Source organism: Panthera leo, chromosome C2, assembly GCF_018350215.1.
Source record: "Panthera leo isolate Ple1 chromosome C2, P.leo_Ple1_pat1.1, whole genome shotgun sequence".
Lineage (NCBI taxonomy): Eukaryota > Metazoa > Chordata > Mammalia > Carnivora > Felidae > Panthera > Panthera leo.
The window spans coordinates 124,569,957-124,594,572 of record NC_056687.1 but is presented as its reverse complement, the minus strand read 5'-3'; the positions used below and the strand labels follow the sequence as shown (position 1 = coordinate 124,594,572).

Below are 24,616 nucleotides of genomic sequence, written 5' to 3'. Positions count from 1 at the left end.
TTATTATTGGGGAAACACTGTCCTGTGTAACTCATTATCCCCCGAGATGACACCCTGTCACACCAGGATACAATAACTGATGTCCATTTATTTTATAAAATCCCAGAAGTAGCAAAAAAAAAAAAAAAAAAAAAAGTATATGTTCTATATACTATTTAATAAGGCAGGAAAGTATATTCTGTTTATTGTTCATGAGAGATGGCTAAACCAAATAAGTATTGGTGCGGAAAAGAGGTTCCAATTCTGGAGGTTTCCTTCTGTGCAGCTGATTGGAGTGCACAGACATTCCATTTTGTGGCCTCGTGGCCTCGCCCTGGTCACATGCTCTGGAAAAGCTGCACAGCCGTCTCAGTCCGTGTCCTCAGGGAAGCGAAGCACCTCAGTGGGGCCCACTGCTCCTTCGGCCTCGTGGCCTGTGGGACGACAGATGTTCTGCAGGACTTCTGAAACCTAGCCCTGTCCCAGCCCTCTCTCCCACTCACCAGAAGAAGCAGGAAAAGGGGGTCTAACTACATCACAGAGGGTGAAGTGAGGGGTGAGGGTGGAGGAAACAGCAGAGAGAGGCCCTAATAAGTATGTTAGGGACCAGGAATTAAAAATTAGAATGAAGGGCGCCTGGCTGACTCCGTCGGTGGAGCATGTGACTCTTGATCTTGGGGGTGTGAGTTCGGGCCCCATGTTGGGTATGGACGTTGCTTAAAAATCTTGAAAATAGGAAAACGAGTTATTTGTTGAGCATTTAATATGGGTCAGGCCCCAGGCTAAGAACTTGAATATCCTTTGTCTCCTTTCATCTTCACGACAGCCCTGTGAGGAAGATCGCTATTGTGGAAATACTATTACAGGGCTAATAATGAGTCTGTCATTATCTCCATTTCACAGATGAGGAAACAGAGGTCCAAAAAAGGTAAGTAACTTTCCCGAGGCTATTCATCTGGTAAATAGTGGAGCCAGGATCCAAACTCTGGACTGTCTTGTCTCCAGGGCCCTTGACCCCTGACCCTTAGCAGAGAAAGTGCCGGGTAAGTTGGAAAGCACACGGTGCTCCTGACGACTGAGGAAGCCTGGCCCATTAAACAAATGAGCAGAACATCAGCACCCTGATGAGGCTGCTTCAGAGTCCTGCTCCCAGGAGGCTGTGCACTTATTCCCACAATGTGGTCTGGCTCAGACCCCTGGGTAATTGTCCCCTTTGCTCATCATCACTTGGCCCAGAAGTCAGGCTCATGATCTCCCAACACTGTCCGCAATCGCTCCGATGACTGTTCCCCAGCCAGGCTGCTCTCCTCCTCTCCCAGACTTGTCCCTGAGTTAAACTACTTGTTTCCAATTACCCCCCAAAAGGACGGAGATGTGCCTGGCCCTGGACACCTAAAGGAATGCGCCATGGGCTGTCTCTGAGGGTAGGTCCCTAGAGGAAAGCTGGCCCTAGCAGTGCCACTGTCACCCCATTCCTCCTAGGAGGGGAATGGCTTTGCGTGTGTCAACCTGGGTCTGTCTGATCCACCTAAAGCTGCACTTGGCCATGATCTCTCTACGCCCATCACACCCAGCCTGTCCCTCTGCTGGCAGCTGCAGGGATTAAATGAGGGCTGGTGCTGGCCAGCTCCCATCCCAGACCACCTGTGTTCTTACTCAGCCAGATTCAGATCTTGAGGAGAGAGACCGCGAAGATATCAAACACTTAGGTAAATATATTGGTTAAAAGTCAAACGTTTGTGTACAAGTATGTTGTTACCATTTCAGATCTGCACGCGGTCTTCTCCCAGGAATCCCATCCTCACGTCCTTTGCTTTTCCCAGGATTCTTAGCCCCTGGCCCCTTCACCTCAGGCTCAAACCACAGATACCCAACTCAGCGGCAGGGGCATCCCGAGTGAGGCCTACTTCTAGTTGTGGAGTGAGGTAAGTCACATCCAGTCTGGACCCCTTGGGTTTCTCACCCAGATTTGGAGGTGGAGATGACCCCGCACACTTTTCCCAAAAAGTGGGGGCTGAGGGATGCAAGAGTCACAGCAGGCTCAGGGCCCTTCTGTATAACTATATACCACTCAGCAACCCTACCAAGGGTCCGGCGTGGGGTGTGTGAAACACACAGGAAGTGAGGAAGTGACATCTGGCCTCTGGCTTTGGAGCATGATTCTAGAAAGCTAGTTAAATTTTCTCAGCGGTTTCCACAAGAAACTGCAAAAGTAACTTTGCAATGAAAATATGACTCCAAAGTAAGAATGGAGCAAAAAAAAAAAAAAAAAGTAATGCGGTATTAAAAAGCGACATCATTACAAAACAGATCAGGACTGCTACTGAGGTTATATAATGGGTCCTTCACCAGACAGGACCTTATTAGATTGAAGACCTGATTGCCACATAATCATCAGCACCCCCAGCTTACTTGCTGCAGATGTAATAAAGACCAAACTGCCTTGATGACTTACCCAGAGAGGCTTCTAGAACTTCGTCTGAAAACTTAAAAGTGGGGAAGAGCAATGCCAGTTCTCTGTTGGCGTCATCTCTGTCCTGGCTTCCATGGACTGCGTTAAAGGGCATTTCTGTGCCGTACTGAGCGCGGAGACTGGGAACATTGGCAAAATGCACAAGAAACATTTGTTTCATTTGAGGAGAAATGTTTTGCTCTCTGGCAACATGGTCACCAGCTACCAGTTAGCACGCTGCATTTCTGTGGAATGGCTTTCTCTCTTTTGGAAATGCCAAGAACAGCAGCCAGGATAGTAGCTGACATGTATTCCATTGTGATTTCTCTGCACGTTGCCAGGTGCTTCACATACATGATCCCATTTCATTTGTGCCACAGTTCTATGAGGGACACTCTGTCGTGATTCTCAGTTTAAGTATGCGTGAGTCATGGTGTAAGCTCAGGAGCTGCCATTTTGTTGATAGCGCCACCAGGGACTAGCACCCTGCCAAGAGCTTAATGTAGCTGTTCATAGTTAATCTGTCAATAACCCCGAAAGATAATACTAACATTGCTAGGGCTTCCTTTGTGTCAAGCACTGTTTTGAGTACTTGATATACATGCATATACACACATACATATATACACATACATACACTCACACACACACACACACACACACACACACACACACATATATGTACACACATACACATTCAATCCTCACATCAGTGTCTGAGGCATTGTAGCACCCATGATTGAGATGAAGAAATTGAGGCACAGAGGGATTAATGCATGGCCCAAGGACGTGCTCTTTACAACACTGTGGCCTCCCATCATAGGCATCGTGATCCCATTTTACAGAGGAGACAACTGAGGCTCAGAGAAAGGACTTGACTGAATATGCAGCAACCTAGGATCTGAACCCTGGGCTGTCTTACTCATCCCACATATGAATGTTTATATATGAATGCTCTGGCCCTGACAACTACAAGGTACAACTGCAGTTACTTAGTCTTTTGCTCATTTCTTTCCTGTTGTCTGGGCTTCTCTTAGCTTCAAAGACAAGACCGACCGTGGATTTGGCATTGGCAATGCCAGGCTAAATACAGGGCCAAGGCAGCCTAGTGCAGTGTGCAGAACAGGGTGCTCAGACTCCAGGGAGCCTTAGGACACCCTGGGAGGGGAGGAGGGTAGAGGGGGTTGAGTCTGCAATGCCGACCCCTAGGTCCTGCCCAGAGTCTCTGACTTAGCAGGCTTTGGTAGGGCCCTGCAATCTGTATTTCCTGGATGAGTTCTGCATGTGGTTCTGGGATCACACTGTGGAAACCTCTGGCTGCAGAGAGAACAGTGAAGACTGGATCAGAGGGAGAGACTATCAGGGCCTCCTCAAATGTGTAACTCTCAGGGTCTCTCCAAATATATATAAAGGGGGAATTCAGGGCTGAATACAGGGCAGGGCTCTTGGCTTCCTTGGGTTCAGGTTTTAAGATGAATGAAAAGACCACAGCTGGTGACGTCACCTGTCAGGCTGCTCCCTCCTTGCCACATCAGGGTCACAGGGCCCCATGAGCATTCGCCAGGCAGTGATCACATCCTCAGTGCCCTCAGTCCTGGTGAGTATCAGGAGGTGGCTCGGTCCACTGCACATGTGATGCACCAGCTTCTCAAATGCCTCCTAGCACAAGGAGAGGAAACAGTGACTGGGGTCAGGGGCCCTGGGGCCAACAGTGGGTCAGTGGGCCCATCCCTCCACAGGACAGGAGAGGTTCAGTGAGCAGCCTTGCCACCAGCCAGCATGCGCACGGAGGGCCCAGGGTGGGGTGGTGGTGATGACCAACCACACCCAGAGAACCCAGATGAAGGCAAAGGCAGGAAGATGAGACTTCGAGTTGACTTGTTTTGTTACGTGAGACTAACAAGTTAAGTATGGTCATTTAAAAGACCATGTGTATTGAACTGATGTGGATGCTAGATAGCCAGGGGAGGGATGTTGCTAAGGCATTTTTTGCAATGTCTTGCAACCCTTCCTGATGCTTCAAGTAGCAGGTTTTCCTTTGGGGAGCAGCCCTTGCTCATTTCACTTGGCCTACCCTGGCTGACAACCATGACGCCTCTTCCCCCACCCCCACCATACACACATATCTCACCTGAGAGGGGGGCTATGGCCGAGCTAGGTTGGCCAGGCCTCCCTCTCAAGCAGGGGAGTCATAAGCAGAAGAAAGTGTTTGAATCTGAGTTGTCCAACAGCAGCACCTAAAAGTGACTCTCCATGGAACTCCACTCCTAAGGTCTTGGTCCTTCTCCCCAACACCTTCTTATTCAACTCCTTCAACTGTCTTCTTCAGTTCTGGGAGTTATGGAGTAGCCTTCCAGTAAATTATTTATTTTATTACTTGTTAGAATCAAAATCTCTTCCTTGCAACCAAAGAACTTTAACCTGATAAAGGCTATAATCATTATTCTGAGAGCAAATTCATATTCTTGTTCTTCGTAATACTCTGCTTTCTCCCAAACTAATAACCTATAAACATAATGTTGGAGAAAGAAAGAAATGAGATTATGTCGGATGTATGAAAGCAGATGAGCTGACCTCCCCAGCTTTGTGTTGATAGAAAAGTCGCATTTCTGCCTCTGTCATGGTTCTCTCTTCATTTGTTAGAATGTCAAAACCGGCTTCCAGGATCTGTAAAAAGACACATATATGATGAAAGGGTAAATCAAGCCCAAATTCATATCTAAATGTGCTGAGAAGTAAAAGATAATGGGAAAGGTAACATTAAAAGCGGAGACCCTCTGCCTCTTCGTATCTGTTCTAAATGGATTTAAAGTGTTTAACTTACTTAAGTGGAATTGTAGTTAAAGCTTCTCAGAAGCCTTCTTTTCCCACCAGCACATGGCTGTACGATGTCCGCCCCTGCTTTTCCACCAGAAGAGAGACATGAGGGTGTCTGTCGGGAAGCTTTGTCTCTCTTACCTTCATAATAATCTCATCAGTCTTTCCGTGGACCACTGCGTCTGGCTTAATGATGGCCAAGGTGCAGGTCTTCCCCCATGGCGCTGCAAAAAGCCAAGGATGGTGCTCTCAGGTGCTGGATTCACAGCAGCCATCTCTGAGGCTCTCAGGGGGCCATCCGCAGGGACCATGCTGCCCCTGCACTCAGCTCCCGGGTCCCCCCGCCCCCCTGGCCTCTTGAGTGTGCCTCTGCACACTTGGACTCTAGTAGAGGCACAGGTCTGGCTGCAGACCTCAACCTGGCTACAAGGGACAGGAACGTGGGAGAAGGGGGCTGGGAGGGGGTGGGAAGGGAGGAGGGGAAGAAAGTGGGGAAAAGATCAGAGACCACTGAGGAGCAGAACCCCAGAAACAACTGAAAGAGATGGCTTGGAGTCCGAGACACCTGGAGTCGAGGTCACACAAGCCTGGCCTCCGTTGTGCCTTCCTGTCACCCTGTCCTGATTCTTAGCCTCTAAGTGCTGTCTGCTGTCTTCTCCTCTCCCTTCACTGGCCCCTTCACCAATGCTTCCTTTACCTTTGCTGGCATGTGGGCAGCAATCACTTCCCCAGGCCCTGAGTCCATGACTTTTCAGCGCCAGCAAATTCTACCAAACTGCAACTACCATCTCCTCTATCTCTACAGATTCTCTTGAGAGAAGACCAGATTGGCCAGCTCATTGTTTGGAGCCAAGGTAGCAGCCATAGTTCCATGACCAGTGTCCTAATGGCTGTCTTTTGGTCAATGTCCACAGGTCCAGTCAGCTGTGACAACAAGGGAGGTGGCATGTGATTGTAGCCCCTACTCAGGCCTGCAGAAAGCTGTAGGGGAACCCCCATGTCCAGTCCATAAGCTCATCCCTACTGCACTCCTGTTTGTATGAACTTGGCCTTGGTGAGCTACCCACACTCTCCACAGACTCTGTATCCCCCAGAACCTATTTTCTGTTATTAACTTTTATATCTGTTGTATTGCAATGAAACATGATAGTATGTGCATTTGAGGAGAGCTTCCTACTCTGGAAATCACAAGAACATATACACTGCAAAGATGTGAATCATTTTAAGCCACAGATCTATCCATTTTTCTGTATTGTTTCTGATGTCCCATGTACCCTTAGTACTCTAAGAATTCTTACAATGAATCCTTTATACATTGACCCATTAGTGAGATTCCCTAGGGGTGCAGGGTGAGAACAGAAGAGGTCAGATCAGGGCCCAGAGATGTCCAGCTTGAAAGGGGAGCAAATGAGAAAAGGCCAATGAATGGGGAGGCTGTGGAGAGGCCAGAGATGCAGAAGGAAAACGAGAAAAGTCATGACATCTCAGAAACCAAAAGAGAAGACGCTGTGAAATCATCCAAGTCCTCGGAGAGAGGCTGTAGGATATGACTGGACACCGGTCCTGGGATTTGGCATTAGGAACATCACTGGTGCCCTGTGAGCACCAGAGAGAAGCAGGCACATGGGCCATGTGAAGCGGGTCAGGCAGGAGCCAGAGGTGACGGGTGGCCCAGGGAGTAGGGAGGCTCCAGAAACTCAGGCATGGAGGAGAGGAAGGCTAAGGGCAAGGGCAGGCTTTTCTGGTATTTTCTAGGTGGAGAGACTTGATTTGAGAGGATATAATGAGAGAGGGAAGAGCAGATCATCCAAAAAAAAGGCAACAAATGTTTCCTGCAAAACACTGATTTTTTTCCCCACGTGAAGTTCTTTTGGTTTCCTGAACTGTGCCTCTTTCCTTGTTAGCATCCAACTCAAACAGTCCTCATTCTCCATACACGCATAAACAGCCTTTCTACTTCATGCGATGATAAAAATCTTCCTTCTCTTTCCACCTCGGTTCCTGAACTCAGCGCTGCTTTCCCCCGGAGCCCCGGTTACTGTCAAGAGCTGCCTTCCAGCAACAGCCCTTTTGACTCCTGCTTTCCATTCTGTCAGGTCAAGTTGTTCTCTCATAGTAAAGGTTCGGGAATAACTGTGAGGCCCAGGAGTGTGAAATCCATGAGTTGATACTTGGTGCGAGGTTGTGGGGTGAGAAGGTGTTCAGTACAGCTGACTTTTGGACACTTTAGAAAAAAAGGTGAAAATACGAAGTGAGCTCTTTAGCTCAAATGAAGACCAAGGCAACACCAGCACCACTGCTTGAAATTCTACCCTCCATTTTAGTAGGTGGAACTTTTCCTGATGCATGGTAATTGCCTTGAAAGTCATGCTGGTTATACTTGAATGATCAGCTGAAGTCTGCGTGGTGCTGAAGATGCCAAGAAAGGGCAAAAGGGAGATCTGACACAGTGTGTTTGAAGTCAGGTGATCGGAAACAAAATGTTTCATGGTTAATCTTCCCAGAGTTCAGATTGCCCAAAACACTGATGACTGATAAGGTGTTTTGTTTTTTTTTTTAAGTTTATCAATTTCAAGAGAGAGGGGGAGAGAGAGAGAAGCCCAAGCAGGCTCCAAGTTGTCAGCACAGAGCCCGATGCAGGGCTAGAACCCACAAACTGTGGGATCATGACCTGAGCTGAAATCAAGAGTCGGACACTTAACCGACTGAGCCACCCAGGTGCCCCTACTCATAAGGTTTTTAAAAACTCAGATTTAAAAATCTGAGTCTGCTTTGCCTTTTCACCTTGCTTATTGGCTCTATACTCACCCATGTCCTCATCGTCACCACTGTCCTTGTCACAGGTGAAGCATCCATCTTCATCAGACAGAGCCTCGTCTCTAATCTAGGACAAATTGGTCACGAACAGAAAGTAGTTAGCTAATTAAAATTACCACAAAGACCTTCAGAAACCTACAGAAGCCAAAAAAGCAAAGGCCCAAAATGCAGAGCCAAAAAAAAAAGGAGGTCAAGATCATCAGCCTTGGAAACTTTACAAGATCCTTTTAAGTGGCCGGATGATGGTGGGGGTGAGGGTGTTCAAAGACAAAGAAATCTATGCTGATCTTAAGGCTTATATTCTGTCCATTTCCACAAGCGCCAAGTAGAAAAGATGAAATCGAGAGTTGGCAAGAAGACAAAGGAAGAAAAGACAAGCAAGGAAATATTAAGCAATTGGCTGCACCGTGCAAGGAAGTAGTAAAGACAGAGATCATTCTCCCTCCACAGGGAAAATGCGTGATTTTCTTGGGAAAAAATATGATTGATTCTAACCCACTCTATAAAAATAGGGGTTTGCTACTTGGAATTGAATATGAAAACTTGAAAAACGAACACTAAACTACGTTAAGGCTCGTTGGACAGAGCTCAAAGCACCAGGAAATACCTCTATCTAAGGTGGTGTTGATTTTCAAAGGCAGCCACTTATTTGTGAAAAACTTGTAGTCTGTGTTATCGTGGAAATGATCAAAATCACAAGCTATGCTGATCCTATTTTTCATGTGAATGACAGCTTAATTTCTAAACTAAAGAAACAAACGCTTGGGGGATCACAAGCCTTTCAGGAATGGGAGGTGAAGGCAAGTCACCAGGGGTGAGTCACCCTGAGGCTGACTTCTCCTATCCACTACTTGACTCCATAACTTTATTTTCATTTCTGAACTCATTGTGAGGGTTCTAGAAACCCCTGTTAAGAATTGAAGTGGGGGATGAGAGGGACATAGATAAATGAAGATCAAGTGTTTTGGAAGAAGGGGGCAGCTTTTTTAAAAGAAAGCTTTCAGGGGCACCTGGGTGGCTCATTGGGTTAAGTATCAGCTGTGCTGTCAGCTCGGAGCCTGGAGCCTGCTTCGGATTCTGTGTCTCCCTCTCTCTCTGCCCCTTCCCCACTCGTGCTCTCTCTTTCTCTCTCAAAAATAAGTAAAACATTTAAAACAGTTTTTTAAAGAAGCCTTTAAAACCCATGCCACTGCTTCCCCCTGAGCCCTCAAGGGCCCCCAGAGGGAGGCATTTAATGAAGCTTTCCACTGACAGCTCCAGGAGAATTAGTGGGGGAGGGAACAAAAACACAGAGTTTGCCGCTCTGGGAGTGCTCCTTACCACTTTCCGTTCGCAGCCTTCAGCCAGCACCTTCTTTTCAGCCTCCAGCTGCTCCAGGATGGTTTTCTGCAGTAGCGGGGCATTTGCTCCTCTAACCACCGCCACCAGTGCTCCGCCCTAGAACACGGTACACACGCGCTACTCAGACCACTTGACCTCGTCTGCACAGGTCTTAATCTCTTCCAAGAGACTGTGAGTGTCCAGGAGTTTTGCTTAGGAGCAAGCCCAAGGTTGAGGCCGCCATCCGCTTCTCTGCCCTCTACCCCATGCCTCTCCTTTCAACTTCCTTCAGGGAGGGACACCTGGGTGGCTAAGCGTCTGGCTCAGATCATGATCTCACAGTTCTGTTCAAGGGATCGAGCCCCACATCAGGCTCTGCATAGGGCTCTGCACTGACAGCATGGAGTCTGCTTCGGATTCTCTGTCTCCCTCTCTCTCTGCCCCTCCCCAGTTCATGCTGACTCCCACGCGCTCTCTATCTCAAAAATAAATAAACATTAAAAAAAAAAAAAAAAAAAAAAACTTCAGGAAAATGCCAGGGGAGGGGGAGAGTTGGTTAAGGGAGGAGCAGGGCACACTAGGTCGTGAGTGATGAAATGTGGCCTATACGTGGCTTGTCCACTGGACAAATGTCTACTGAGCACTTGCTATGCCAAGCACCAAGATAGAGGCAACAGATATGAACACTAAACCTGAAAAGTTTAGTTGCCTCAATGACTGGGAAGTCAAGGGGTAGAGAGGTGGTGATATCAAAGAAAAAATTACAATAGAATATGATCATTGCTTTAAGAGGGAAATGTACAGGGGGTGCCTGGGTGGCTCAGTTGGTTAAGCAACCGACTTCGGCTCAGGCCATGATCTCACAGTTTGTGAGTTCGAGCCCCGTGTGGGCTGTGTGCTGACAGCTCAGAGCCTGGAGCTTGCTTCAGATTCTGTGTCTCCCCCTCTCTCTGCCCCTCCCCTGCTCACGCTCTGTGTCTGTCTCTCAATAATAAACGTTAAAAAAAAATTTTTTTTAAAAGGGAAATGTACAGGATGCTTGGCATTCAGGGCAAGAAGGGATTCCCAGCTCCACCTGGGGTGGTCAGAGGAGACTTCACAGTGGAGGTGCCATTTGGGGTGACATAAGTTCCCTGTTTTGACCTTTTTGGCAGTCTCTGCATATTACAGAAGCTCGCAGAAAGTGGGCCTCCCCCATTTCCACCCTGCCCCTCAGTGGCCCTCCAGAGGGTGAGAGGTTGGAGCCTGCTGCCTTGGCACCTGTTCCCACAGTCCGATATGATTTATGATTTACACCTTAATCACTATAGGCTCAAGCAAACACCTGTGACAGATCCCATTTCTGCACCTGTGCTCCGCTGTCACTTTGGCTCCTTCCCACTTCTCCCACCATCCCCACCCATGTTTCAGCACATAACTGTAGTCTTCCATCAAAAATCAACGCTCATCGGGGGCGCCTGGGTGGCTCAGTCGGTTAAGCCTCCGACTCTTGGTCTCAGCTCAGGTCATGATCTCACTGTTGCGTTGAGTTCGAGCACCACATCAAGCTCTGTGCTGGCAGTGCAGAGCTTGCTTGGGATTCTCTCTCCCTCTCCCTCTCTCTCTGCCCCTCCCCTGCTTGCACTATCTCTGTCTCTCAAAATAAATAAATTTAAAATCAGTGCTCAAATAATGTTTACCATGAGCTTCCAATTTGGAATGCTTACAGTGCTGAGCACAGTAGCCCAAAGGTCTCCAAGCTAAACAACACTGGCCTGGCTGTCAGGAGATGGGAGTGGGTCGGCCTCAGTTCCCCCAACTGTACAGGGCAGGGGCGGGAGTCAGGAGTAGCCTACCAGTCAGCTGCCTTCAGGGCCTCAGCTAGGAAGCCAGGTGTGAGGTGGTGGGCCCTGAGGGGCGTGGGGCCAGGGCACGGATGTCACACCCAAAAATATCCAAATTATTTTTGAAAACACTGAACTACTTGGCTTTCCACAATAGTCCCTTTCATTTCCGAATTTCTGTAAACATATCTTCACATCTTACGGTTACATAAAAGTGAATGCGGAGGTTGTCTACCCCATTAAAGGAGTACGTTTGCTGAAGGCTCCTCTCTTATAGAGCAGAGAATAGAAATCTTGAAACCCCGTGCTCTGATTGTGAAGCATCAGTCAAGAGTGTCCATGAGCTAGGAGCATACGCATTTGAGTGACTCCCGTTCTTTCCCACGTACAGCCAGTCAGGAAGGCTGCTGAGCCCAGAGTGACCATCAGGAGCTGTGTCTTCCCAGCCCCCTCCACCAACGAGCAAGGCCACCCTCCTAGGCAGGGACCTGCATTACCATGACTTAAGTACATCTATCCTCACCCCAAATAACAAATGCTCACTTGTCTGGATCAGTGAAGCCACTTGGTGACTTTCAGTGAGAAGCCTCTCTCTGAACCCTAATGATCTGCACAAGTTCTGGTTCTGGTTCTAGTTCTGAAAATGTACTTACTGCATAAAACAGAAAGGTCGGCTCACATCTCCCTCGGTATTTTTCAAGGGCATCAAGACAGTCTGCTTCTGCCTAAAGAAAACAAGCTGTCAGGAGGGCTCTGGGGTGCCAGGGATGCAGGGGCACGATGGTGGGAGAACCACACAGGACAATAGACACACAGGCACACACCCCATATATCCCCATAAACACACACACACACACACACACACACACACAGGCCATGTATATATACACACATATCCCCCCCCACACACACCACCCCACACGTAAACACTCATATACACACACCCTTCCCTCCACTCACATACACACTGTGACTGCCCCTACCAGGTGAGGCCCTGGCTTGCTCTCATGCCTTTCCTTCTAAGGTCTTTTCATTAGAATAACTTTGCTGTCAACATATTGGTAAAACTTGTTGACGGTGTGCTTTTTTGAAGAATAAGACAAGGAGGAAGCAAGGGTTTCTCCTGCTCCCCAGCCAGCTGCTGCTCCAAACCAGGGGGCTCCACTGTCTGACATCCTACTACTGCCAGCAATGAAAGTCCCCAGACTTTGCCTTCGGTGTCTGATAAACCCTGTGCAGAGGCCTAACACTTCCCCATGCAGGCATCTCCCTCCCACACTCTCTCCAGAAGTGTCAGAAGGTCAGTGTATGTATATTTTCTCCTGTGGTCTGCCTATGCACCTCTAATCCATGCGGCATATCGATTGTCTCTTGCACACTTTTCTGGAACTTATTCCCATTTCCATACGTTCATCCAAGCGAATATTTGCTAGAAGTTCCCCATGATGGAGCAGAGCACAGAGATCTTGAAATGCCGTGCTCTGGGAATAAGACTTCAGAGTCTACAGCGTTGATGAGCCAGAAGGAACACACGTGTTGAGTGACACGGACCCCTTCCCTGTGCACAGGGTCAAGAGATGCCCAACCCCAGAGTGATTGTCAGAAAGGCGGGGGTGGGGGTAGGAATCTTCATCTCTAGAGAAACTGTAAGCATCTATGACCGATGACCAAAAAATTCATAACCGATGCCTTTTCAATGATCTGGAAAAAGCAGCTCCTGATTCCTGTTCCTGCTTTTAACTGTTTAATTATTTTACAGTGTTGTATGACGCTCTGCTGGGGGAGGATCTTACTAAGGCAAAATGCAGAAGGTCCAGGCCAACCTCGATCCTCATCTTCTGGAAGAGGCTCACCACGGGTTTGCAGGGGCCACACCACCCTTGATAGACGTCGACAACTACATGGAACCAAGAAGCAGGAACGTTCAGTGGGCACCAGCACTCACCACGTCAGGCAAAATTTATACCTGCAAATTCTAACTCCTCTCCAGTGGACATCTGTTTGCAGGGTTCTTTAATGGTCAAGGGATTCATTATCCCGTTAGAGTAGAAGCAAGCATGGGGACGGACAAACTGCCCCTCATTCTTATGAACTCAGTGTTTTGAATTCTAAACATGATGGAGTAAGTGTGGTAGAAAACAGTTTTCTTAACGTGGATCCTTTACCTGAAGTAATTTTCAGGCTTCTTTCAAGGTTAATCAGGCCCTCCATAAATATTTGAAGTGTACTAACACTGTATTTTTTTAAAGCTTATTCATTCATTTTGGAGAGACAGAGAGAGAGTCCCAAGCAGGCTCTGCACTCTCAGCACGGAGACTGACGTGGGGCTTGAACCCACGAACCACAAGATCACCGTCTGAGCCAAAATCAAGAGTCGAACCCTCAACCACCTGAGCCTCCCAGGCACCCCAAACTATTTATTCTAAAAGAAAGAGGTCACTGTAAGTGGCCTGTCAGCATACAAACTACTCTTAGCTGCTTTGATAATAAACACAGTTGAGACATTTTCCCCTAATGGATTAAAAGCCACTTGTTTTGGGTAAAGGAGAGTTTTATTTACTTTATAAAATCAACAGTGTTGTCCTAGAAAGTGTACCTGATAGATACCTAAAGGAAACTTGCATACTTTTTCCGTCGTTTGTCCCACCCAGTCTCTGGGGTGTGCCAGGACTGGGTGTGAGGGAACCCTCTTGCCTGACTGCACTAGGCCACAGGGCCTGTAAGGAAAGCTAAGCAAGCTAAGCCAACACATGTGCACCAGATACATGCGAGACATGCCCAGCCCGATCATGACACAAAAAGTGCTAGCTTGTGTGAAGTTCAAAGAGATGAAGTAACTAGCCCAAGGTTTAAAAAAGTAATAATTAAATCTTCAAGCAGTAGAACCTAGTTTTTTCTTCCCTCCAAAATGTTTATTTATTTATTTTGAAAGAGAGCGAGAGACAAAGGACAAGCAGGGAAGGGGCAGAGAGAGAGGGAGACAGAGAATCCCAAACAGGCTCTGTGCTGCCAGTGCAGGAGTAGAACCTAGTTTTGAACCCAGGTTTGTCTGATGCCATAGTACATGCTCTTTCAACTACTCCAGGAAATAAACAAGATGCATGAATTCAGGAGCGTCGGTTAGTTTCAGCCAAGCAGCATTGTTTTGCAGGGGAAAAGTTGGGTGTGGGAGGGATGAGGAAGCCAGGTTCAGAAGGGGATCTGGGGGTGGGAGGAAAGGAAGGGAGGAATCCATGAGACTTGGAAAAGGAAGGGAAAGATGGATGGTGAAAGTCACCTGGGCATGGAAAGGACTCCACCTTGGAGCCTGGCAGAGGAAAAGAACTGGGTGGTGGCAGGGAGAGATCATTTGGGGGAGGGAGAAAAGTGCACTAGATTCTAGACATGCTGGGTTTCCAGTATGAACCAGAGAATCTAAGACCAGTGGTCCCAAAGGCAACCAGACACCAGCAGGGGCAGGAGACAGATTTGGGCCTCCTGGGCATCCAGGTGGAGGATAAGCTCTGGGTTTCTCTGAGGACAACAGCAAACAGGATTTGTACCCATGGTTCAGCTTCCCGGCTCCTCTGGCACTCCCTGGCTCTCTGGGCAGTGGTGGCGACAAAGGCACGCTTCACAAGGTTATGAGGGAGAGCAGGACTGGAGAGGAAGCATGGCAACAGTTTGAGAGACAGGAAGGAAAACAGGGAAGACATCTGGAAGGAAAGAAATGGCAGAGAAAATGAAAAGGGGTGTGTGTGTGTGTAAATCTGAATAGACTTGCATGTTTGAAGGCAGATGAAAATGATCCAGCAGAAGGCGGGACTTCCAAGACAGGGGTTGATTTTGGAAACAAATTTCTGACAGCTCTAGAAAGAAGGAAGAGCCTGATAAGAAGGGAAGGACGAGCCCCTGCTGCCTCCAGTCAGCACAATTCCCTGGCACCGCTCAGAGCAGGGCTTGACAGAGTCCACACCCAGCAGATGTCAGCTCTGATCACGTAGGGTGCCTGAAACATGGTAACTTCTTAAAGAATGATGAGAGGTAATGCTTGTTTTGCCCTAGAGCCATGTTCTGGTTGTACAGATGAGACACGCACACAAAATAGTTGAGACCTGGCACCATCGAAAAAGCTGTGTAATCCCTCAAGTAGTGGAGTGTGGCAAGACTCACACATACACTGCTGGATCGATGCAACCAGCAGAGATTTAGCACCCACTCTGCACCAGGCCTGGGCAAGTTGGCTACAGACGGAGATGAAAAAGACGATGCCCTCGTGTTTAGAGATTAGGGGGAAAGCCACGCGTGCTCCTCCAGACAGGGGCCACACCAAGCTGGATGTGTGCGGGAGGGTAGAGACTGAGACAGAGTCCCACCCTGGAGCCCAGGTGACTCCCAGGGGGAAGTGACCATGCAGAGGTTCTGGAAAAATTGCATGCAAGGCAGCTGCTTTGGAGCTGGGCCTGGGAATGAGGGTGATGTCTCCAGGTTGTGATGGGGCCATGGCATTCCAGGGAGTAGGAACAACATGGATAAAAGTAAAGAAGTGGGAGACTTGTGGCATGTTCAAGAAACAGGTGGGAGCTCAGGGCATATCTCAGGGAACAGTAGGTGAAGGGACTGGAAAGAAAAATTGAGTCATGGGAGGGGGTGGGGGAGGGGCCTTGAATGCTGAAGTCACTTGGGGCAGGTGGTGCTGGGGACAGATGAGAGCAGAGACAAGCCGGCTGAGCGGTGTATTTATAGGGAGAAGTGAGTGGATACACAGAGAGAAAGGGAGCCCAGAGGTATGCATGGTAAATGAGGAAGAGAAAGGAATAGTAGGGGCAGTTGTGGTAGGCAGCCTCTCAGATGTCACCAGGGATTCCTGCCTCCTGGGGTTTATGCCTTTGTGTAACCCCCTGCCCTTGAGTGCAGGCTGGACCTAGTGATTGGCTTCTAACAAACGGAGCAGGGCAAAGTAATGGGATGTCACTTTTGAGACTCAGTTACAAAAAGGCTATGACTTTCATAGGTCTTTCCCTCCTCTTCTCTCCCTCTTCCCCTAGGGAAGAAAGTTACTGTGTTGCAAGTAGCCTGATAGATAAACTGATAGCGAGAACTTGATGTCTCTGGCCAATAGCCAGCAGGATCCTGAGTCCTGCCAATAGCCACATGAATGAAGTTGGAAATGACTTTTAAAGATCTGCCAAAGCCACATGAGGGAGCTTGGAAGCAAACTAGACTGTAGTTGGGCTTGACATTCTCTGTCTCGCTCTTTCACTGCAGCCTGGTGGGAGAGCCCAAACCAGAGGCTAAGCAACACCTGGATTCCAAATCCACAGAAACTGTGGGATAATAAATGTTCGTCGTTTTAAGCTACTAGGCTTTGGGGTAAATTGTTGCACAGCAATAGATAACATACAGGACGACAGGGACGAGGAGGCCCAGGGATGGTGGCTCTGCTGTTTCCTAATGACTATGCAGTCCCTGGTTCCCATTCCTTGGGAGGTCTGGCTCTCCTACCAGCCCCTGAGTTCCAAGAGATTCTCACATTCCTAACCATACATTCCCCTTTGTGCCTCATGTAATCGGAAGAGGTTTTCAGGGGCACCTGGGTGGCTCAGCTGGTTAGAGCATCCCACTCTTGATTTGGGCTCAGGTTATGATCATGGTTTGTGAGTCTGAGCTCTGTTTCAGGCTCTGTACTGATGCAGAGCCTGCTTGGGATTCTGTCTCCCTCCCTGCCCCTCCTTCACTTGCTCTCTAACTCTCTCTCAAAACAAACAAACAAACATTTTTTTAAAAAAAAGGTTTTCATTCCTTAACACTAAACAGCACTTGGGTCTGACAGTCAGCTTTAAAACAAGGGAACCCTGTTTTCCGACAGTACTGACTGCTTTCCTGAACTGACAGATGATCAAGCCAGATATATTTACACACAAAGAAGTCACCTCGTCCTTTATCTATGAAACTCAAGATTATAGGACATGGCATTCATTGCAGCCTTTCTCTTCATGGTTCAATATGCTGTTTAGCAATTTTGAAAAGGATGGATCTCAAAAATTATCTTAAATTACCAGTTAGTCCTTTGGAACTGAGCATTTCCTCCCAAATCTCCTGGGTGCTGATGTTAACCTACCATCAAAGAGAACAAAGGCTGTATTAGTGAGGGCATAGATGGGGAAATGATTTGATGTATTTACTCCAGATACCTACCTACTTCTCTCTCTCCCTCTGTCCCTCCCTTTCTCCCCAAAATAGGTACAAATACACAGCTCAAGCTGTCTTCTTTCCCCAAGCTGCCTTTCTCCTTTTCTCTCTTCCTGTCTCCATCTCTAGGAATCACCACTAACCTAAGAAAATCTCAATTTATATATATATATATATATATATATATATATAGAGAGAGAGAGAGAGAGAGAGAGAGAGAGAGAGAGAGACAGAGAGAGAGAGACAGAGAGAGAGAGAGAGAACACACAAGCACACACGCACGTGCATCTGTGAGCAGGAGAGGGGCAGAGAGAGAGGGGGAGACAGAGAATCCCACGAAGGCTCTGAGCTGTCAGCATGGAGCCCAGCTCAGGGCTTGATCCCAGGAACCATGAGATCATGACCTGAGCCAAAACCCAAGAGTCAGGCGCTTAATGGTCTGAGCCATCCAGGTGCCCCTCAGTCAATTTTTTTTTTTTTTTGGTAAATAAATTTTTAAATGTTTATTATTTATTTATCTTCATCTATTTTTTTAACTTTATTTTTTATTTTTTAGAAATTTACTTCCAAATTAGTTAGCATATAGTGCAACAATGATTTCAGGAGTAGATTCCTTAGTGCCCCTTACCTATTTAGCCCATCCCCCCTCCCACAACCCCTCCAGTAACCCTCTGTTTGTTCTCCATATTTATGAGTCTCTTCTGTTTTGTCCCCCTCCCTGTTTTTATATTATTTTTGTTTCCCTTCCCCCTCAGTCAACTTTTAAAAATAACTTTTTCTTGTTGCTTGTCCAAAAAACAACATATAGAATTGTTTTGTGTCCATAAAATGTCCATAAATAGTTGCCATACTGTAGATATCTTTTTGCAACTTTTGTGCTCACTCAAATCAAGTTTTAACATTTATGTAAATTTATACACAGAGAGGGATTCATTCATTTTTTTCTCTTTCTTTTTATGTGCTCTTGAGCTATAATTCACGTACAGTGAAATGCGCAGAACTAAAGAGTTACAGTTCACTGGGTTCAGGCAAATGCACTCACCCAGGTCACCACACCCCTATCACAATCCAGAACTTTCCCATCACCCCCAAAAGTTCCTCTGTCTCCTCCCAGTCACCCGTGCTCCCCACCCCAGGTGAACCCTGATCTGCTTTCTGCCACAGTACATTTGTCTCTTCTAAAGCCTCCTATAAATGGAATAATGCAGCATGTATGGTTTTGTGCTGGTTCCTCTCACTCAGTGTATTTGGGGTGCATCTGTGTAGTTGCGTGCCAGTAGTCTGTTCATTTTTATTCTTGAGCATATTGCATCGTATGACTGTATTGTAATTTGCCTGAAGGACATTTGGGCTACGTCTAGTTTGGGGCCATTATAAACAAAGACTTACAAACACTCTTGTTACATCTTTTTGGACTCATGTTCTCCTCTGTGCTCAGTAAGTAGATGCTCAAGGAGTGGCGTGGCTGGGACATAGGGCAAATATATGTTCAGTTTAGTAAGAAACTGCCCGCGCTTTTCCCAAAGTGGTTGTACCCATTTTAAACTTTCATCAGCAACGTGTAAGAGTCCTGGTTGCTCCACATTCTCACCAAAATGTAGTGACGTCATTCTTTTAAATTTTAGCCACACTCATGGTAATGTAGCAGTATCTCATGGTGGCTGTAGTTTCATTTCTCTGATGACTGATGGTGTTAAGCACTGTAAATTACTAAATAATGCTTATTAAAAAATAAGCATTTATTAAAATAAGCACTATTTAGTGTGCTTATCATTTATGTATCTTGAGAAATGCCCACTGGTCTGTCCATTTTCTTTATTGGACCGTTGGCCTTTGTATTATTTGATTGTAGAGTGTATCTATATCACAAAGATGCTTTTACATTCCAGAAGCTTTATAATTTAAGCTTTCACATTTAAGTCTGTGAGCTACCTGAAATTAATTTTTGTCTGGATTGTGAGGGAAGGATTGACGTTAATTTTATTTCCACGTAGAGGTACATTTGTTTCTGCAAAACTTTTATTTTTCTCATTAAATTGCTTTGGCATCTTTGTTGAAAAACAGTTGACTACATAAGCATGGGTTTATTTTGGACTTTATTCTGTTTCATTGACCTATTTTCTATTCTTTTGCCAACACCACCCTATTCTGATTACCGTAACTTTGTAAAAAGTCTTGGAATCAGGCAGTGTGGGGCTTCCATATTTGCTCTTCTTTCTCAAGATTGTTTGGTTATTCTTGATCCTTCACTTTCCTGTATATATTTTAGAAATGTCCATTTCTACAAAAACTCCTGCAGATACTTTATATGGGATTGCACTGAATCAATTTGGAAAAAATTAGATCTTAGCAACAACATTGAGTCTTCCAGTCCACGAACATCATGTTTCTCATCACTTATTAAATCCTCCTTAATTTCTTAGGCAATGTTTTGTGCTATTTGGGTGTATGTGTTTTGCACATCTTTTGCTAAATATATCCAAACATCAACATCAGAAATAATTAGCATTTGAATTTGTTGCCATTTCTTCACATTTTTCTCTTATCTATAAAGTATTCTAGTTTCCATCATAAATGAAATTCAAGGAGAAATACATATTATGTTATACATAGTACATTATTAATAGTGTACATTTTTATATAATGTCTTTATTTGGAAACAATTTCAAACTTATAGAAGATTTGCAAGGGCAGTATGAAGAACTTCTTGAGGGGCGTCTGGGTGGCTCAGTCAGTTAAGCCTCCAACTTTGGCTCAGGTCACAATCTCACGGTTCATGAGTTTGAGTCCTGTGTCAGACTCTGTGCTGACAGCTCGGAGCCTGGAGTCTGCCTCGAGTTCTGTGTCTCCCTCTCTCTCTGCCCTTCCCCTGTTCGTGCTCTTTCTCTCTCTCTCTCAAAAATAAACAAACATTAAAATTTTTCAAAAGAACTTATTGAATTATTTAAATTATTAAATAACTTGAATTATTTTGAAATTACTTAAATTTAAATTACCAATCTGATATATCAAGATCCCTCAATACGTTACCCTATATAACCACAATACAACCATCAAAATCAGGAAATAAACACTGATATAGATTATTAATATAAAATCTTCAGATTCCATTCAGGTTTTACCAATCATCCCAATAATGTCCTGAATGGCAAAGGATCTCATTGGAATCATCTGCTGGATTAGTCTCTTTCAGTCAGGAAGAGTTCTTCAGTCTTTCCTTGATTTTCATGACCTTGACGCTTGTGATGACTATGAGGGAATAATTTTGTAGAACGTCCCTCAGTTCAGGCATGTTTGATGTTCCCTGATTAGATCCAGGCTGTGCAGCTCTGGGTTGGTTGGAATTGATTAGATGGGCTGGAGCATCAGAAAAGCAGAAGAGTATTCTCTCATGGCATCCTATCAGGTGACACACAATTTCGATCTGCCCCCTTCTTGTTGATATTCACTTTAATCACTTAAGGTGGTCTGTGAGTCTTCTGCACTGTGAAATTATTCTCTTTCCCTTTGTAATTAGTAAGTTTTGGTAGGGCTAATTTAAAACTATAAAAATTAAAAGACCATGACAATTACCACTCATTCTTAATATAGGTATGCTCAGGTCTTTGTCCCGTTAAAAGAGCTGGAAACATGTAATATCTGCAAACCTTTTACTAAAGATCCATCTTTCTTTTCTTCTTCTTTCTTCTTCCTTCCTTCCTTCCTCTCCTCTCCTCTTCTTCTTCTTCTTCTTCTTCTTCTTCTTCTTCTTCTTCTTCTTCTTCTTCAGAGAGGGAGAGAGAGCAGGTAAGGGGCAGAGGGAGAGAGAGACTCTTAAGCAGGCTCCATGCTCAGCACAGAGCCCGATGAGGGGCTCGATTCCACGACCCTGGGATCATGACCTGAGCTGAAATTAAGAGTTGGACATTTCACTGACTGAGCCACCCAGGCACTCCTAAAGATCCATCTTTAAAGAAATCATATTTCCATGCTTTTTGTTCCTATGAAAAACAAAAAAGAAAGAAAAAAACAGAAGAGTTTCTTGATGCCTTAAATGACCTACGAGAACTGGACTAACTCATCCTGGGCTCCCAAATGTAGTCCTGAAAAGGTGACTGAGGGTTCAGAAGAGTCCCCACCCCCACCCTCTCTCATAACAGTCGCTTCCAGAGGCTCAACTGTCAGTCACTAGCAACTCTCTGTGGTGCGCCCCTGGCATGTAATGAGCCACACCAGCACAGGAGCCAGGACTCTGAACAGTTAAGAGAATCTCGTTCCCAGGAATGGGGCAGGAGCAGAACAGTATGGGAAATGTCTGGACTTGACTAAGCCCTATATTTGGTAGGGGATGAATAGGAAACATGTGGCACATTCTGGCCAAACTGCCTCTTGATGTCCTGCGATTTCTGTCTCAGTGACAGAAGGAGCCCTACATAGTCTTACCCAGAGAGAGGACAGGGTTCCTGGGCTGGCGAACCCTAGGGCACTGCTTTCAAGGAGCTTGCCTGGTGGAGGCAATGCTTATACAGATATCCCCATGCACTCCCAATCACCCTCCTCCTCAGCAAATGGGAGCCCTTACTTGGAGTACCACATTGAATTCAGAGCTCTAGGAAATAACATTTTTTTTGAAGTCACCAAAAAATAGTATTAGCGCCAAAGGGGACATAGGGCATAAACAGATGAAAAGACAATCATATAGGGCAAAAATCTTAGAGCCACCATAGGCAGCAATCAATCCAATCAGTTGTCACAACAATTCTGCAGGCTATCTATTATCCTGTTTACAGAAAGGATATGGAGTGTCAGAGAGGCTGAGGAAATCGTTCACAAAGCAAGAAGTGGTAGGACTAGGTGCTTAGAATTTATTTACAGACAGAATGTCCACATGTGAAAAGTTTCATAACTCTGGAGTATTACAGCATCAATGCTGGAAAGGCCCTTAGGGATAGTGTACTGGACAGCCTTGTTCTACAGATGAGCAAACTATAGCAAGAGAGGCTATTTAATCTATCTCCAGTGTCAGTTGCCTATGAGAAGAGTCAAGAACTATCAGGTCTTCAGACTTTCATTCCAAAGCTCTTCCCACCCTCTCCTCGTACACGCTATCCTTACACTGACATTGATTTCTCCCTTTTTAAATTACTAGGCTTTTGAAACACATGCTCATGCCACGAAGGACAATGAAAGGGAAATCAGGTGCCTCAAGGTCACTGCTACTTTGCAGGAAGTGCCTGTAGCCTGAGCATGTATCCAGATGAGCTGAACTAAGAGACACTGTAAGTTTGCTTTAAAATGTGCACATATTACAGATCATCCACATGATCTGCTTATGACAAAGCACTTTGTTTTTTAATTAGAGAGAGCGAGAGAGTGCAAGTGTGGCAAGGGCAGAGAAAAAAGAGAGAGAGAGAGAGAGAGAGAGAGAGAGAGAGAGAGGATCTTAAGCAGGCTCCACTCTCAGTCCGGAGCCTGATGTGGGGGCTGGATCCCACGACCCTGGGATGATGACCTGGGCCAAACTCAGGAGTTGAACGATTGAAATACTGAGCTACTCAGGTGTCCCACACTCCTTCTTGCTTAGGACCAGGAAAAAAAAAAAAGCAGATGCTGGCTTACAGATTCATTCATTCCAGGTGCAAATGAAGTAAAGTGCTCTGTACAACGAATGTGTAGCACATAAAATATCAAAACATATTTCTTGAATAAGCAAATGATAGTAAAAAGCAGTGGTGAGAACTGGGTCTCCAGAGAGCATGTAGTTACAGAAGCATGCCCAAACTCAAAAGAACTCTACATCATATTCTCACGGCAAGCTGCATTTATATTTCAACAAAAATATGTCAGCATCGAATTGCATTTGTTCGCATTTTCTTGCCTTTTTAGTTTTATTTTAATTCTTGTTTGGGTTATGTTTGCATAAGCACTATAAACATAAAAAGCTTATACCCAATGTTATGTTTACTTATATTTTAAGGGCACAAAAAGTTGTCTTTTTTTTGTGGAGATTTTTTTTTTCCTTTAAGATGGAAGGATACAATATTCAAGTTTGAGAACACTGTCTATCACTGCTGGCAAATAACATCATTTTTAATTTCTTCTCACTCCACACCATCCTCCTCGATCCCTAACCCCCACCAGACGCTGGAAGCAAGCTCCCCTTGAGGCTTACCTGCAGGGCAATTTCCTTCTTCTTGCTGCCCATGGCTCTGCAAGGAAGACAGAAGCCCTGTTACTAAGGGCTCCAGGTGTTTCCAACAGCAGCCTGGAGACAAACCGCTGCGAAGACCCACAAACCCAGAGGTAATTATAAGTGGCAGCAAAGAAATGCCCTGATGCAAAAGGAACACCCCACGGGGAAAGCGGAGCCCGCAGCCCGCAGGGTCGTGGCTCTCCGGACGGTTTTCTGCCAAGACCCCTCCCCTCATGGAGTCGGGGAGCCTGCGACGCAGCCCTTCAGGCATCAGAGCTCCTGGCGAAGAATTCAGGCAGGAAAAGGCCACGGGACCCTGTTATCCTTACTGCTGCCGTGTATTCCCGGGAAACTGAGACACCGCGACGATCTCTCGACAGGTACACTGTCCTCGACGTGCTGCAAGCGAGTTTCCAATCTAGTCTGCGGCGATCCAGCCACAGTCGTCAGGGCAACAAAGCGTAAACGTCCAGGTAGTAAACTGGCGTATACGTAAGCCACGCCCACTGTGGGCCCCGCTGAGAGGCGGGAGGCAGCCCCGCCCCCTTGCTGTCAGAATTGTTCTGTAGGAACACTTCCATTGGCTGAAACGTTTGTCAGTGTCTGGGGATTGGGATCCGCCCACCAGAGACCCTGGGCACTCCTGTACTTTACGGTTGAGTCCCCAAGCCCTGCATCCCTCCTGCCCAACCAGAGCTGGTGTGCAGCTTTTCTCTTCTTACGTAATGCATGCCAGGCAGGGGTGGCTCCAGGTTTTGAGGAATCTGAAGGGATTCCCTTTAACAAAGAATACAAAATTACAAACGCAAAATCATGCATGAAAGTCAAGTGGAACAAATGGGAAACAGTTACAAACAAGGTGTGAGTAGTCTACACCAATTAAAAGACAGAAATTGTCAATAGATAAAACAGCAAGGCCCAGGGGCGCCTGGGTGGCTCGGTCAGTGCAGCTTCTGACTCCAGACTTCCACTCAGGTCACAGTCTCAGGATTGGTGAGTTGGTGAGTCCGTCACCTTGCGGGGCTCTGTGCTGAGGGTGGGGAGCCTGCTTGGGACTCTCTCCTC

The 24,616-nt window shown here is 46.3% G+C and overlaps 1 protein-coding gene across 2 annotated transcripts; it reads right to left on the bottom strand.

Moving 5' to 3' along the window:
* Nucleotides 1–159: 159 nt before the first annotated feature.
* On the bottom strand, nt 160–24,041 carry NME9 (NME/NM23 family member 9). Of its 2 annotated transcripts, XM_042902932.1 has the most exons (12): nt 23,881–24,041; nt 23,531–23,567; nt 17,247–17,304; nt 13,002–13,105; nt 11,862–11,933; nt 9,386–9,502; nt 8,057–8,132; nt 5,390–5,472; nt 5,006–5,098; nt 3,936–4,090; nt 2,435–2,571; nt 160–413 (listed from the first exon to the last, which is right to left on the bottom strand). In XM_042902932.1, the coding sequence occupies exons 2-12, from the start codon at nt 23,561–23,563 to the stop codon at nt 349–351; spliced, it is 993 nt and encodes a 330-aa protein (XP_042758866.1). In that variant the 5' UTR covers nt 23,564–23,567; nt 23,881–24,041; the 3' UTR covers nt 160–348. The 2 variants fall into 2 exon arrangements, with proteins under 2 accessions (XP_042758866.1, XP_042758867.1); XM_042902933.1 differs by lacking the exons at nt 13,002–13,105; nt 17,247–17,304.
* Nucleotides 24,042–24,616: the final 575 nt, after the last annotated feature.